Genomic DNA, 14,628 nt, shown 5'->3' with positions numbered 1-14,628 from the left:
ACACACACACACACGCACACACACACACGCACACACACACACACGCACACACACACGCACACACACACACACACACACACACACACACACAGACATTGCTCAAATCGTCGAACCCTATCGATTGGTATATGTGATATGTCTATATGTCTCGGATCAATTTCGTGTTTTTCGACCAATTTTTAAACCTTTGTTATAGTATAACAAAAGTAAAAACATTTTTTCTGTTGCGTCGCCTGATCCGTACTAACTTAACGTAGACCATATTAGTTGTTCAGTGCAGCGTGTATTTTCACTTTTAAAAGGGCAGAAAATTTGTAAATACAAAACAATTTTTAAAAGTGTAGAAAATTTGTAAATACAAAACAATTTTTTTGCGTTAATTCCGCACGGAGTGTGGCAAAGGGCAGCACCAAGTGCTGTTTGGATGATCACTCACTGGGCGATTTTCACCGAGTGCTTTCGTTCGCTCCCACTCCGCTTTCGCTCGTACGCTGTGTGCATATTAGCTGTAGAGGTGTGTTGCCGAATCGCTCTGTGCGACAAGGCATAATATTGGAACATTGGGCGCATAGTGTGAGCGAATGACAGCCCTGCTCGTAGGGGGCTGGCACATAAAATCACATCATCTTGATCATCATCATCAAAATGAGACTATTGAAAGTATAATAAAGACATTTTGAAAGCAAATGACCACATCACTATCGGATCCGGAACATCCGGTACCTGGTTCAGGAGAATTCTTTGGATTTTGGGATAATGCATCATGAGGCACATCAAATCATATCGCTTTGATCAAAGGCATTGATGGAAGTACAATGAAGACATTTTGGAACCAAATAGCCACTTCAGTAACCGGGTTGGGGGTCAATTGAGGATTTTAGGGTATATAAGCTATTTAACTTATAATGAACCGGTTCACGGGGTAGTTCTGGTTATATTGGGGCGGTTTGAAACAAAATCGTATGGCTCTGAAAACTACAATACATATATCAAACTAATAATGCATTTTAGAAGCAACCATTACCATTGGAATAAAAACCATCTTATGTGTTGAAGGCATATCGTGTATCATAGCTTCTAAGGTATTACACATTTTTGTCCTGAATAACCCCATATGTGCTGAATCATAATCCACCCAGTTAGCTTCGGGGTAAGATGCTAACCTAACACAGTCGTCGTATATTCGAATCGCGGCTGGAATATGCTGCTATAGAGTCAGTAGGATCGTTGCTGCTATCTTAGGTATAGCTTGCGGAATACAGTATTTCATATTTAGCCGCCCGTTTCGAGACAGACGCTGTGTGAGCCGCCACTCACCTGGAGAACAGGCGCTCTAGTTCGCACCTGCTAGCTTAGCTGCTTCAGTAAGTACTTGAAGCATTTCCGAGAAAGGCCATCGACCGTCATCATTTGACTTAGATCTGCGTAGAGGCGCTCGGGGGGAAGCTTGAGAGTGCCAGAGCTAGGTTTGACGCTCCTTCCAGGTAACTCTCTCCATTTCATACCCAGTTAAAAGATATTCAAACTTAACCCTCTAACGGGTAAGGCCGTCTGTAGACGGCCTTCACTTTTGGAGCTGCAGAGCCGCATACGAAATTTGTTTTAAATTGACAATATGCAAAATGTGTTCAGAACAGATTGCTTGACATTTTGATATTAATATCACAACATTCTGACTATGCATACAAAAGTTCCCTACGATAAAACTGAACCTTGTCGTGGTGTAGGGCTTTTTAACTAATCAGTAAATGAACAGCGGTCACGTTTACTTCTGAATGTGGGTCTATGTCAAAATACTTTTGTGATTTCAAGTGGGACTCGGGGTAAAAATTTACCGAATGTGATTGTTGCGTTGTTCAGAAAGTGCTTTTATTCCGTTTAAGAATAAGGCCAGTATGGGGATCTCTGACAATAGATGAAGTTTTCTGGGATTCATCCCTATTTATAACAACTGTCACAAATATCTCCGAAAAATGTCGGATTGATTGAGTTGGTCGGGGGCTTAGGGTTAGTAAGGGGATGTAAGCGGGATACCAGAACCGATTGGATGCCAAAGGACCACTCTGTAATGATTACGGGTAATAGCACTTCTTGGGTAGCAGATGGGAAAATTAGGTCAATTCGTGTCGCGTGTTCGAGTTTCGGCTAGGCGGTGCTGCTAGATACAGTAGGATTTTTGCACTGGCCCCGTGGCTGTCCTGAGCTCTGATGGCCGCCCGCGGGCTCTGTCGATGGGAAGGGGTCGAGTCTTAAAGAGACGTTTAAGCCCAGAGCTTTACAGCACTTTGGTCTCGAGGGTTTGGAAGGCGGGCGAGTCTCTATATTTTGAAGCTTCTGTCGACTACCGCGAAGGTCCAGCTTGTGCTGCGCTCAATTTACTTTGTATCGTGGGAATGCACTGTGAATGCTAATGGGATGAAAGATTAAATTTGCCCTGATAAGTTGATAACCACTAATGCTCCGAAATTTGTCTTACCTATTGGTTCATTTGTGGTTGTTTGTGTTGGAAAACTGAAAGCGGGCGCGCGGTTGAAGACCGGTGTCAGGCGGGGCTGACGAATTCTCCACTTCTTCACTATACCACATATTGCAACTCGAGTGCACATTTACAAATTCGATCTATTATTTTTCTTCTCATCATCATCATTATCATCATCATCGTCATCATCATCATTATATTTAAAATATGACATTCCGGCCTTTGGCAGAGAGATCTTAGAGTCAGTTCGTGGAGTCCGCGCAGGGCCGAAACGCCTCCGCCTGCGGGTATAGGCGTGACGGCTATGCTTGGGGCTCTACCTGTGTTTTAGTGGGCGCCAGTGCCTGTCTCGTCAGGTAGAACTGATGTTTGAGGTCTCCCTGACACTTTGTTGACAACACAAAAGGGCCCAGCGCAGAGTTTTATACGCTATTAAGCGACCAGTTGGATAACCCGAAAAAAAGGAAAAAAGGAAACATTCTGACTATGCATACAAAAGTTATGGTTTTCCAAAAACAAAAATTCCGAAAAATTTCGAAAATAATTAATGCACGAATATTTCCTTTTTTACTTTTAATGAAAAAGCACATCTAGAACGTAATGATTGATCTTAAAAATTGTCTATGAGTAAATTTCATTCTTTATATCAATTTTGCAATGTATTTGAATTGAAAAAATATCTGGGTAGAGCGTTAGACATGAAAAACGAAAAAGAGAAATTGGACTTTTTCTAACCTGGCGCTCCTCCAGATAATTATTTTTGCATGAAAATCAGAACTTAAGGTTCTTTTGAGTGTACTTTCATGATAAAACAGTCTTTAGCTTGATCACATCGTTTTTACGATGTTGCCCGTTAGAGGGTTAAACATTTAAGCATCGTATGTTAAACCATTCAAAACGTTTAAACCAAAATATATCAATCAAGGGTCGATTGTTTTCAACGTTTGTGTGAGGTATGTGCGTATGTATGTATCTATGTATGTATGTATGCGTGTGTGTATGTATGTGTGCATGTATGTATGTACAATTTGCACAATTTTGCAATTTGCATTGTAATGAAGCCAATTTTGCGCATATCGGATCGCTCATGCCATCAAAACAGACTAGCGCTGGAAAAACCATCGTTTTTGTCATTCTCAAGCATGTTTATGGCGCTACGTTTGTACTGTTTCTTTGATCTCATCTCGTTTTCTTAACTCTAATAGACAACATCGTAAAAACGATGCGATCAAACCAATGACTATTTTGTCATGAAAGTATTCAAAAGAAGTTTCAGTCTTGATTTTCATGCAAAAACAATTATCTTAAGGAGGGCCAACTAAGAAAAAATCAAATTGCTCTTTCTAATATTTCATATCTAATGCTCTACCCAGTTATTTTTGCAATTCAGATATATTACAATTCTGAAATCAAACATGTAAATTACTCACAGAAAAATTGTGTGGTTAATCATTTTATTCTAGATGTCCATTCTCATCGAAAGTAAAAAAGTAAATATTTAAGCAATATTTTTTTAGAGAGTTTCCTGAATTCTTTTTAAAACATGATAACTATGATAGATGATTGATATCAAAATATCAAGAAATCGGTTCTGAACACATTTTTCATATTGTCAATACAAAACGAAATTCGTATGTGGCTCTAAAGCCTTACTTGTTATACGGTTAATTTACAATTTTCTACATATATCCATTCAAGTTTGCAAAAAGTATCCTTTGTCTATATAAATTTCTAGAAATCACTTAACTATAATAAAACTAAATGACACTTACAAATATTTACGCAAGCTAGAAAAGAAAATATTGCACGCATTACGTTCTTATGAATTTTACTGTTAAATAAGGATTTTGATGAATAAGGAACTGGTATTTAAGAATATAGTCAACTTAATTATAGATGTTTCTGAGAAATAAAAAATAATTATTGTTACAGGCCAGGTCTCACCGCAAGCTGGATTAATTCGTGTTTTTGTAATTAAACCTTCGAAGTGATACCACTGAAGTGTTTCTGTGCTGCAAGAATTTTAAAATAATCACAGGTGTAGATTACACTTGCCGGGGTACCGAACATGACTTTGGCAAATTCTGCTCGCATTAGACGGTACTGTACGCTGCACAGTGGGGAATCGCTGGCAATCAGCCAAAATATGAAAGTTCAATTCGACTCTACGTTGTATTTTTCCTGTGATTCTATACTATTGAAGTGTTCAAATTAGAAAATTTAGATCAATATGACAAAATTTGAATTTAGTAAGAATCTTTCAAATGGATATAGTCTCATTTAGCGCAGAGCACAGATGTTACGCTGGTAAGGCTACTACATCAGAATTCAATAATATAGACAAAAAGCAAACACTCAAAGTAAACGTTTGATATCTCAATTATGAGATATCTCTTTTACACGGTTGGATAAGCTGCTTCGAATGCATGGTCCATATTGCATATTGACTAGATTTTAGAGGTTGAAGAAAATCTGAAGGATACGGCAATAGTAATGACGGAAATACAGCTCGAAGATCTTATGCCAATCCTGGTATTAGTTCTGAAATCACGGGTATAGATATGAAATTAATTAAAAGGTTGAGAAATTTTCTCATAGCAAGTTCTTGAACACTCTATTTCAGAAAAATTCGAAACTTATTGTTTGTATACCAAAAACCTTTATGTCAGTGTGTACTCCTCATATAATACGTCCACTGCAAATGCAAAGAATTTGAATTCGCGGTCATAAATGAATCTAGACAACTATATTGCTGATAGGACGAATGACAGAATAAGCACAAAAATAAGTTTTTTTTGTTCAATTATAGTCACTTTAACAACTCGGGTCATTCGTAACTTCTGCGGGGTTGGGAATTGAACCCAAGCCCTCAGTGTGAAAGGTGTGAATGCTAGCCACTACACCGGTATTGACTCTCACGAATATAAGGTTATTGCCTTATGGTAAAAATAGTGATAAAAATACAAAACAATATTTTACATGCAAAAATGAGTGTGAAAATACAAATCTTGATAGAATGATTCGTCTTCTTATTTCTCCGGATAAAGTTTATAGCTTCTTAGAATTTAGAAACGGAAAAATGTAATTAGAAAAATCTTTCTGAGAACGCTATATTACTATTGAAGACGAAATGTGAAACGAGTGATTCTGCAGAAGGAGAAGAAGAAGAAGAAGATGATGAAAAAGAAGATGAAGATAAAGAAGATTAAGAAAACTAATAAGGGGAAAAGTTTGGATTTTTGATTAATATTAACTTATATGTGATTTAATGTTGATTATTAAAGCTCATACTTGCTTTGTATTGTTTTATAAAATGTTTTATCCTGTAAAAATCCATCTGCAACAGTTTTCCAAATGACCCTCATTTCTTATACGTCATCATACTTAAAAAATAATTGAAAAATAGTTGAAAATTCTCACTAACACAAAAAATATACGTTCTAATGCAAAATAAACTTGAAATTCGGGCTCAGCATCCCAAAATTACTTAAGAACCACATATTATCCTTGATTTAAAGAGATTTTTTTGCTTGGCCAGCATTTGTATGGAGTCACCTCACTGTGCGCTGCGGTCACATGAATCAAAATTAAGTCAAAGTGATCGGACCATTCCTGGGGTTAATCATCCTCTGCTTTGAATAAGCGACAATAAGTTGTATTTCGACATTATTGAAACCACTTTTCCAGCCAATTTAGATTAATATTTTCATATTTTATCATACACAGATAATCCCAATTACTTCGACGAAGAAGTTGCAGCTAATAGTGTGGATGCCAGCGACAGAAGTTTTCTTTTGTTCATGAAGCGCAATTCAGTTGACAAACCTGCAAAACAAGAAGAACAAAAACAAGTTCCAGTTCGTAAACGCCTAGCTTGTTCAAAATTTCTACGCTATCGTAGCAACAGTACTACTTCATCGCAAATGAAGTCTTGCGTGTATACTACACCACAGTATTATAATGACATCAGTATTAAAAACCATATTGAAAATGACTCTTCTTTTGCACAGAAAGAAAGTAATATAAAAGTTGCGTAAGTTCATTTTGTGGATATTTGATGAATATTAAAAAGTAACACATATTCGTACTAATTAGGGATGTGAAACAACGACACACTCCTCGAAATGGGCAAAGGACAACAATATGTAATGATTCATTGATTCCTGAAACGAGAAGACACTCAATTGGAACAATTGACTTAAAAGAATGTTTGAAAAAACAAGTAATCTCGGATGAGGTAATGATATTTACTTTTGATATTTGCTTAACCCATTATGTCCCAGCGTATGATATATCATATCCCGTCTTCAAAACCTGTTTACTGCTGAATTTCAATAGTTAGCATTGTTAATATATCACTACAAGAGAGATAAGACATCAATCTGATGTGTGTGTGAGATAATCTGTCAGTTTTTGTCATTTCATCTGTATTTTCAACAGTATAAAGTTGTGATAAATGGCGGAAAAAGTTGAAAAAATGGCAAAAAAAAACTTTGTCTCCAAAACGCATGAAAAAGTCTACATTTTGTGACAAAACATTTACCTGAAATGTAAAATGGTATTTTTATGTTAAGTCTATCACAAGATTCGATAAGAAATATGTAAACAACTTTGTAATTTGTTTGTTTGAAACTGAGCGTATGAAATATAAAACCTGCGATATTTTGGTCTTGAAACCATTCCGAATGACGATTTTGAGTTTCCCGACACATTCGAGCCATAATATAATGGATTACACAGTTTCACTTGATTTGGTCAGGTATACCCGGGTCATAATGGATTAACAGTAAACAAGCTTCAACGCTAGAATTTTATTGGAGATTTTCGGCTGCTCAGTCGGTTATCTATCTGTATCTATCGAAAAGCTAAGTATGAAAAACTAATTTTTGAAGAACTTTCTAAGAAACTGTTCTATAGCGAGTTAAGTTAGGAAGGTATTCCGTTTTATTCTGCTAAAATTATTCTACACAATGTTCACATTAAGGATAATTACAAAATTTCAGTACACTAAAATTGGACTATAACTATAACATAGCTAAACTAACCATCCACTCACGTAAACAATCCGCAGATAATGATATTTTCGACTGTTACATACATCCTTCTTCAGTGCTTTAACGATCTGAGTGTAGAAGCATCGAAACATATTTAAATGCAGGCGGGTAATTTTTAAGAATGCTAGAATGAGTATCCAAAGTCATTGAGCAATTCAAATTTGAAAATTAAAAAGTTTACCTAAACGAATCGGCGGTTTCTATGGAAAGGTGATCCGTCCCATGTCGTGCTAGATTTGGAATGAACTTTAAGGGCCATGTGAAATTGTTTCCTCCGTTATTGTTAAGAAGTGACGAAGATTTTTGTTTATATATTTCCAGACTCTCAGCAACATCCAACTTTCACGGTGCATTGATTGGGCGGAGAAGATGGATGTTTTTAGGGGTTAGTGGATGCATATTAGATGCATGCATATTTAGTTTGTCCAATGTAAACTTTTTCACGGTGGCTACAAGCAATTTTGTAAACCCCTGCTCTGTTTAATAATTCAATTTTATCTTTAGTAGACCCCAATCTATTTTTGATTTGGTTGTTCCTACTAGTGTAGACAATATCTAAACCAAATATTTTTAATTTTGGATGAAGGTGGTGCGTTAAAACCGTATCGTATTCCACAGCTACTCTTTTCAGATCTTGTGTTATCGGAGAGAGCGTGGTAAAAGATTTCCTATATTGGATTTTACTTTTCTTGTTGACAATGGCTTGAATGGCATCTCTGCTATAGCCATTTAGCCTAGCAGCTTCAAAAATGTAGTCCATTTTAATCTGTCTCGCTTCTCTACTAAGGGGCAGCGATTCCATCCGATGGACCATGTGATGAAAAGACGCCATCTTATGTTGAAAAGAGTTATTTGAAGTGCTAGGTATTACCCTTTTTGTGTTCGTGAGTTTCTTGTACTCTTCAAATTCGAAACTGCCCAATTTTCTTATCACAGTGACATCTATAAGAACGGCAGTCTACCGTTTTGTTCAACTTCGATTGTGAATTTAATGTCATTGTGGATATTATTGATAATATCTAAAAAATTATCAATTTCTTCTTCTTTGAAGATACAAACACTGTCGTCGACATTTCTCGACCAGCGGTTTGGAAGGAGACTACATTCATTTATTTATTTATTTATTGTCGCCAATCAATGTTGTAGGCCATTTTGGATTACATTTCATTACATAGTTTCTAACTTATTAATCCTCTAACGGGCAACATCGTAAAAACGATGCGATCAAGCTAATGACTGTTTTATCATGAGAGTACACTCAAAAGAACCTTGAATGATTCCACGGAATTTCGTAAATCGATTTTAATTTGTCATTTTTGATTTAGCTGAAACTTTGCATAGCTGTTATGCTAAAGAAAATATGTCATTTTATCATATCAGTTATTTTGTTAAGATTTAGACTGCTTTTTCAAAAGGGCCTAACCAAAAATGGTGCTAATCCATTAAATATTTTATATTGGAAAAATGGATTATTTGATCGAAATAGTGTCTTCAGCAAAGTTGTAGATAATAAAATTGCCTTTCTAAAAAAATATGTGCACTGTAAAAATTTTTGTTTGTGTTGAAAAAATAAAGAAAATAAAACTAAAAAGTTAAATATCTAAAAAAGTGCATTTTTTTTAAATTTTATTTTATGGTATGTTTAGGTGCTACATTCCGTTATCGAAACTTGACCTTCTGTTTTTTATACGACAGACTTCGCAGCTAGCTGTTAGAGTGCAGGCCAAATGCAGGGCCAGTTGCTACGATCCTATTGAATCTACAGCCTCTCCCAGTCGGGATTCGAACATATGACGACTGGCTTATTAGGCCAGCATCATAACTCGAGGCCAACTGGGAGGTGATAACTAAATACACTATGGCAAAAACTTGTCGCAGTGCATGAGAATATCAGAAAAGAAATCCGAAAGAAATGCTCATGCATGTGTGTTCACAACACTTCACAACACTACGTTTCAGTTTGCAAATTCTCATAATACAAAAAACAAAGCTTTTTTGTTTATTTGTTTATTTGTATAAAAATATCAACAGGCCTACTGGCCCTACTGATACACTTAGAATCTAGAATCTACGTGTTAGTGCCAGGAAACGAGTTTTCAGTACCTCGCGGCTGACGTTTAAGTCGAAGCTATGTGTAAATCGATTGAAATGGCGTTGCAGACCGATGATTGTGCTAAATGTGCTATAGTTGGTTCGCCGATGCGGTACACGCAGAAATGGATCGTTGCGTAGAACACGACTTTGGGCGAAAATGTTGAGGTTCGCGAGTAGACATGGGCAATCCACTCTCGAGGTCAGCATGTCGGCGACTGCCATTGCTCTGATCACGTCGCGACGAGTGTTCAACGGGTCAAGATCGAGTCTGTAGCGTTGTTCATAGCAGGGCAGCTGAAAGGGGTCATTCCAGGGCAATCTTCGAAGTGCAAAACGTATGAATCGGCGCTGCACTGACTCGATTCGGTCAACTCCATTTTGGTAGTACGGACTCCACACAGGAGCGCAGTACTCAAGGTTGGACCGGACAAGAGCATAGTAGAGAGCTTTGAGGCAGTAGATGTCGTTGAAGTTCTTGGCGATCCGCATGATAAATCCCAGATTCCTGCAGGCCTTATCGACAATATATGCGATGTGCTGTTTCAAGTCGAGCTTAGAGTCAAGCAGTATTCCCAAGTCCTTAACACAATTTTCGCGGCGTAGAGGCACGTCTGATACAATGTAGTCGAAAGCGAGAGGGTTCAATTTCCTTGAGAATGTAATTATTTCACATTTGTCGGAATTTAGCAGCATGCGGTTGTCTGTGCACCATTTTGCAAAAATCAGCAGCTGCTCTTGCAGGAACGCGACGTCGGACGGACTATCGACTTTAGCATACAGCCTCAGGCCGTCGGCAAAAGAGAGTCGCGGGCATTTAAGCAGGAAGTTGACATCGTTGAAGTAGATGAGGAAAACCAAAGGTCCGAGATGGCTACCTTGTGGAATTCCAGAGCTAGCAGTGAAAGGTCTGGAGGTCAACCCGTCGATGCTAACTTCTAGGCGGCGATCGGAGGGGTAGGAATTAAACCATCGTAGCAACGAGCCTTCGATTCCGAGTTTGTCCAGTTTGGCGATGGCGATTCGATGGTTCAATTTGTCGAAAGCAGCGGAAAGGTCCGTGTAAATAACGTCCGTCTGCGACCGGTCGTCAAAACTTTTGATCACGTCGGACGTAAGAGTTAGAAGATTGGTTGTCGTGGACTGCTGGGGCATAAAGCCGTGTTGATCGTCTACGACATATTGCTTAAAGAATGCAAATACGGGTGCATACACAACAAGCTCGAACAGTTTTGATATTGAGTTTAGTGCAGAGATGCCGCGATAGTTATTCACATTTCTCCTATTGCCCTTTTTATGAACAGGAAACATGTATGCCGATTTCCATATTGTTGGGAAGACACCTGTACTGATTGATAAACTGAACAGGTGGCTCATCGGAGCAGCCAAGGCGTTGATACACTGTTTCAGCAGAACAGACGGAATACCATCCGGTCCAGAAGAACGAGAGGATTTTAGCTTCGCGGCGGCTGATATGACCATCGCGTCGTCGATGGAAAGGTGAGTTAAGCAATTGCTAAGTACGGGGACGCACTGGATGGCTGCGGAAATTTCTTCTCTTGTCAATCTTTCGTCAGTAAATACGCTAGAGAATTTCCGCGCGAATAGTTGGGAAATCTGTTCTGTGTTGCTGGCAGTTTCACTACCCAGGAACATTACCGAAAGAAGCCCGTTGTTCTTCCGCTGTTCGTTGACGTGCTTCCAAAAGGATTTGGGATTCCTTTTCAGTCTACGTTCGATGTTGCTCAGGTAATTCCGGAAACATGAGCGACTCAATCGTTTGTAACGCGTGTTGATCGACAAGTAGTGGTTACGGAGTGGCAACGTTCGATATTTTGAAAATTTCTTGAGAGCGGTCTTTCTCTCGGAGTTCAGACGTCGTAGTATAGCGTTTACCCAGGGTATCTGCTTCAGAGCGGGCATGGTTCTTTTTGGGACATGTCGATCGATAGCGTAGTTCAGGATATTGGAGAAAGTCATTGCGGCAGAATTAACATAATCCTTGTCCAAAACTGCATCCCAATTGATGCTAGTCAGGGTTCTTTGGATTTCCCTGAAGTCCGCACGGGCGAAATCATAGTAGACGATCGGTGGTGCACTAGTCACGTCAAGACGTATTTGTTGACGGATAGTAACCAGCAAGGGTGGATGATGTGGAACGTCCTTAACAACCGGGGAAGGAGCCATCGCTATTTCGGGAGCCTGAACTTGCACACTAGCAAAGCATAAATCGAGAAAGCGACCGTTTTCGTTAGCAATGTTGTTGACTTGTTGAATGGTGGCAGTGCTGTAGCGGTCGAGTAACTCGTTAGTGAGTGGCGATAGAGACGACGAGCTAGAGTCAACGTACATGAAACCATTGCCTCGTCCGCGCCACTTTAACCCAGGCAGGTTTAAATCGCCCATAACAATTATCTCGTCTACTGGAGACGCCATTGAAGCTATTGCAGTAACTGAATTCATATGAGCATTCAAGATAACGGGATCGCGGATGCAATCAGGAGGCAGATACAGTGCACACAAGAACAGCCTCCGGTCTGTAAGCTTTACCGTCACCCACACTTGCTCGACGGGCAGCCAGTTGTCATTTTCGACGATAGACGCTTTCAACTGATGATGGACTGCTATCAAGACGCCACCTCCTGTGCTTTTGCGACTATTGTGTATGCTGCGGTCGCTACGGAACACCTCATAATTAGGCCCAAATATCTGCCGAGAGCACGTACGATTGTTAAGCCAGGTTTCGGTCAATACGATTATCTCGTACGGACTGTCGGAGCAGGCGAGCAGATAGTCAACAGTACTCGTGTTCATGCCACCCACATTTTGGTAGTAGCAGTGGATATGTTGGCGTTCTGTGCGGTTGTATGGTTCCTGGTTGCGAAGCGAAGGACTGGAAGCAGAGTACGGATCACCAGTGGGGCGGGAATCAATAATTACGAACTTGCCTGGCAGGGGGTTTTGGACGCCCCGTCCGCTGCTCCCGCACGCAGGTCCGGGACGGCTGCTGGACGCTGGCTGGAATGACTCGACTGCGGCAGGGAGGTCGGGGGCGTCCATGGTACAAACAACAGTGCATCCCGGTGTTCCGGTAAGTTGAATTGACTGGTTGACTGAAACTGGCAGAAGCGTCGAGCCGGCAGAAATCAGTTGGCTGAACTTCGAGGATCGGCAAGCCGGTAGTTGAAGAACTGGAAACGCAAACTGCATCAACAGAGAAATAGCGGTTCAGCGTGATATACTTGCCGAGGGTGGGTGTCTGGAAGCCCTGGCTCCCGCACCCGCACACAGGACTGGAACGACTGATGTACGCTGGCGGAAATGTCTCGACTGCGGCGGGGGGTTTAGGGGCTTGATGCTGTACTCGATGCATTCCGGTATCGCCTGAATTTCAGCAACTAGGCGTCTGAAGTCGACGGCTCTAAAGGGGCTGGAGAGTCCAGCGCCATCGGAGCCACGGATAAGGTGTCGACAGCAGGGTTACCGGGTGGTTTAACTGCTGGAGTTGCAGGCGGAGCGGTGGGGATAGGGGGAAGCCATACCGCTGGATTCGAACGAGCGTCGTCGAATTCCCTAAAAGCGATTCCTTGTGGCCAACAGTCGGGGGTCAAGGCCGCAGTTTTGTATTTCAAGGGAATGCCAACCTTGAAGGACACGAAATTTAGCGACTGGAGGTCAGTACCCTTTTTTACTAAGGGAACAACTCGAATGGCATCCCGAATCTGTAGGCCATCCCGAACTAGTCCTTCGACGACGTCAGTGGTCACGGTGGGGTTAAGAATAAATGGGTGGGGAACTGACCACAAGCTTATCACGGTTCTCGACGGACCTCGTTCCGGTGGCCGGTTTATTCGACGTTTTGAAGGACGATCGCGGTCAGGTATCCGCATCGGGGTTGCTGCATTGACCTTGTCGGCGAGTTTTGCAACCTGATGGTTATTCCTGACAATTTCGTCTTTGAGCTCAGAGATTCCATTTATTTGGCCCTCGATGACGGTAGAGATGACATTTCCGAGAGACGAAAGCACACTTTTGAAACGCGCAAACTTCATTAGTTTTACGCACTCGTCACACATCCAGATTAGGTTGGGGTTTTCGTGGAGAGTCTTCGAGAACGGGCCGTTGAAACCAGCGCACCGGACATGGCAGGCTTGGTCGCAAAAACCGATACATGTAATATGATCCTCTGCTTTTTTCAGTGTTTTAGCACAGCGGTCACAAGCGGAACAGTTGGTCATATTGACTCGAAAAATGTCAATTCTTGTTAGAGTGTACGGTATGCGACCGCCGATATGGATGCCCTTAGGATCACTCTGACAGCAGGTACACGCAGCGTGCAGATTTATTTCCGTGTAGCACTGGCACTGGCTTCGTATACAAGATGTAAACAAAACAGTCGAACAAGATCACCTAAAAGCTCGTTGAGTCACTTCGATTGTGTTCGATTATTAAAATTACTATCGAAAAACGCCACAGGCAACCTTCGTTAGCACTCTTCACAAAGAAAAAACCCGATTTAATCCACCTAGTGGTGAAAGGAACCTTTGTTATACGGTCTTACTTGCTATTTGAGATAGAAATCGACACGTCTTCGAAACATAATTCATCTATTGGTTAACGTTGCGTGGTGCGTTGGTTTTCATTAAATTTTTGGAAATTTAATAAGTTTACAAAATTTGAACAAAATAGCAGCACCTATAAATTTTGATAGATCCTTTTTTCATGAAATTACTGAGTAAGGGTAAGCTGGTTGTTTCTAATTTGAGTAAGTGCAAGTAAAAGCAAGTTATAAGAGGAAATATTATTCTTTAACATATACATTGCGTAGTGAAAGTCTAGTTCATAGGTTTTTGAACTACGCATAAATTTCTGTAACGCCATTATTTTTGATTGACATCAATAAAGTTTTCTTGAATAAATTTCATCAATTTCTATTAACCTTCGATTACTCACGCTATTGCATTTTGTACAACACGTGTAGGTTTTTGAATGCCATATTGTTAT

At 40.2% G+C, this 14,628-nt stretch overlaps 1 protein-coding gene across 1 annotated transcript in view; it reads left to right on the top strand.

Moving 5' to 3' along the window:
• Nucleotides 1–14,628, top strand: part of LOC128732688 (phosphoinositide 3-kinase adapter protein 1) — a 315,301-nt gene that overhangs the window by 66,201 nt on the left and 234,472 nt on the right. The window contains exons 2-3 of the mRNA XM_053825989.1: nucleotides 6,206–6,512; nucleotides 6,575–6,716. Coding sequence (XP_053681964.1) covers nucleotides 6,206–6,512; nucleotides 6,575–6,716 — 449 coding nt within the window. The remainder of the gene's footprint in view (nucleotides 1–6,205; nucleotides 6,513–6,574; nucleotides 6,717–14,628) is intronic.

This window comes from Sabethes cyaneus, chromosome 1, assembly GCF_943734655.1.
Source record: "Sabethes cyaneus chromosome 1, idSabCyanKW18_F2, whole genome shotgun sequence".
NCBI lineage: Eukaryota > Metazoa > Arthropoda > Insecta > Diptera > Culicidae > Sabethes > Sabethes cyaneus.
The sequence above is the reverse complement of the archived record's forward strand: the minus strand, read 5'-3'. Positions and strand labels throughout refer to the sequence as shown.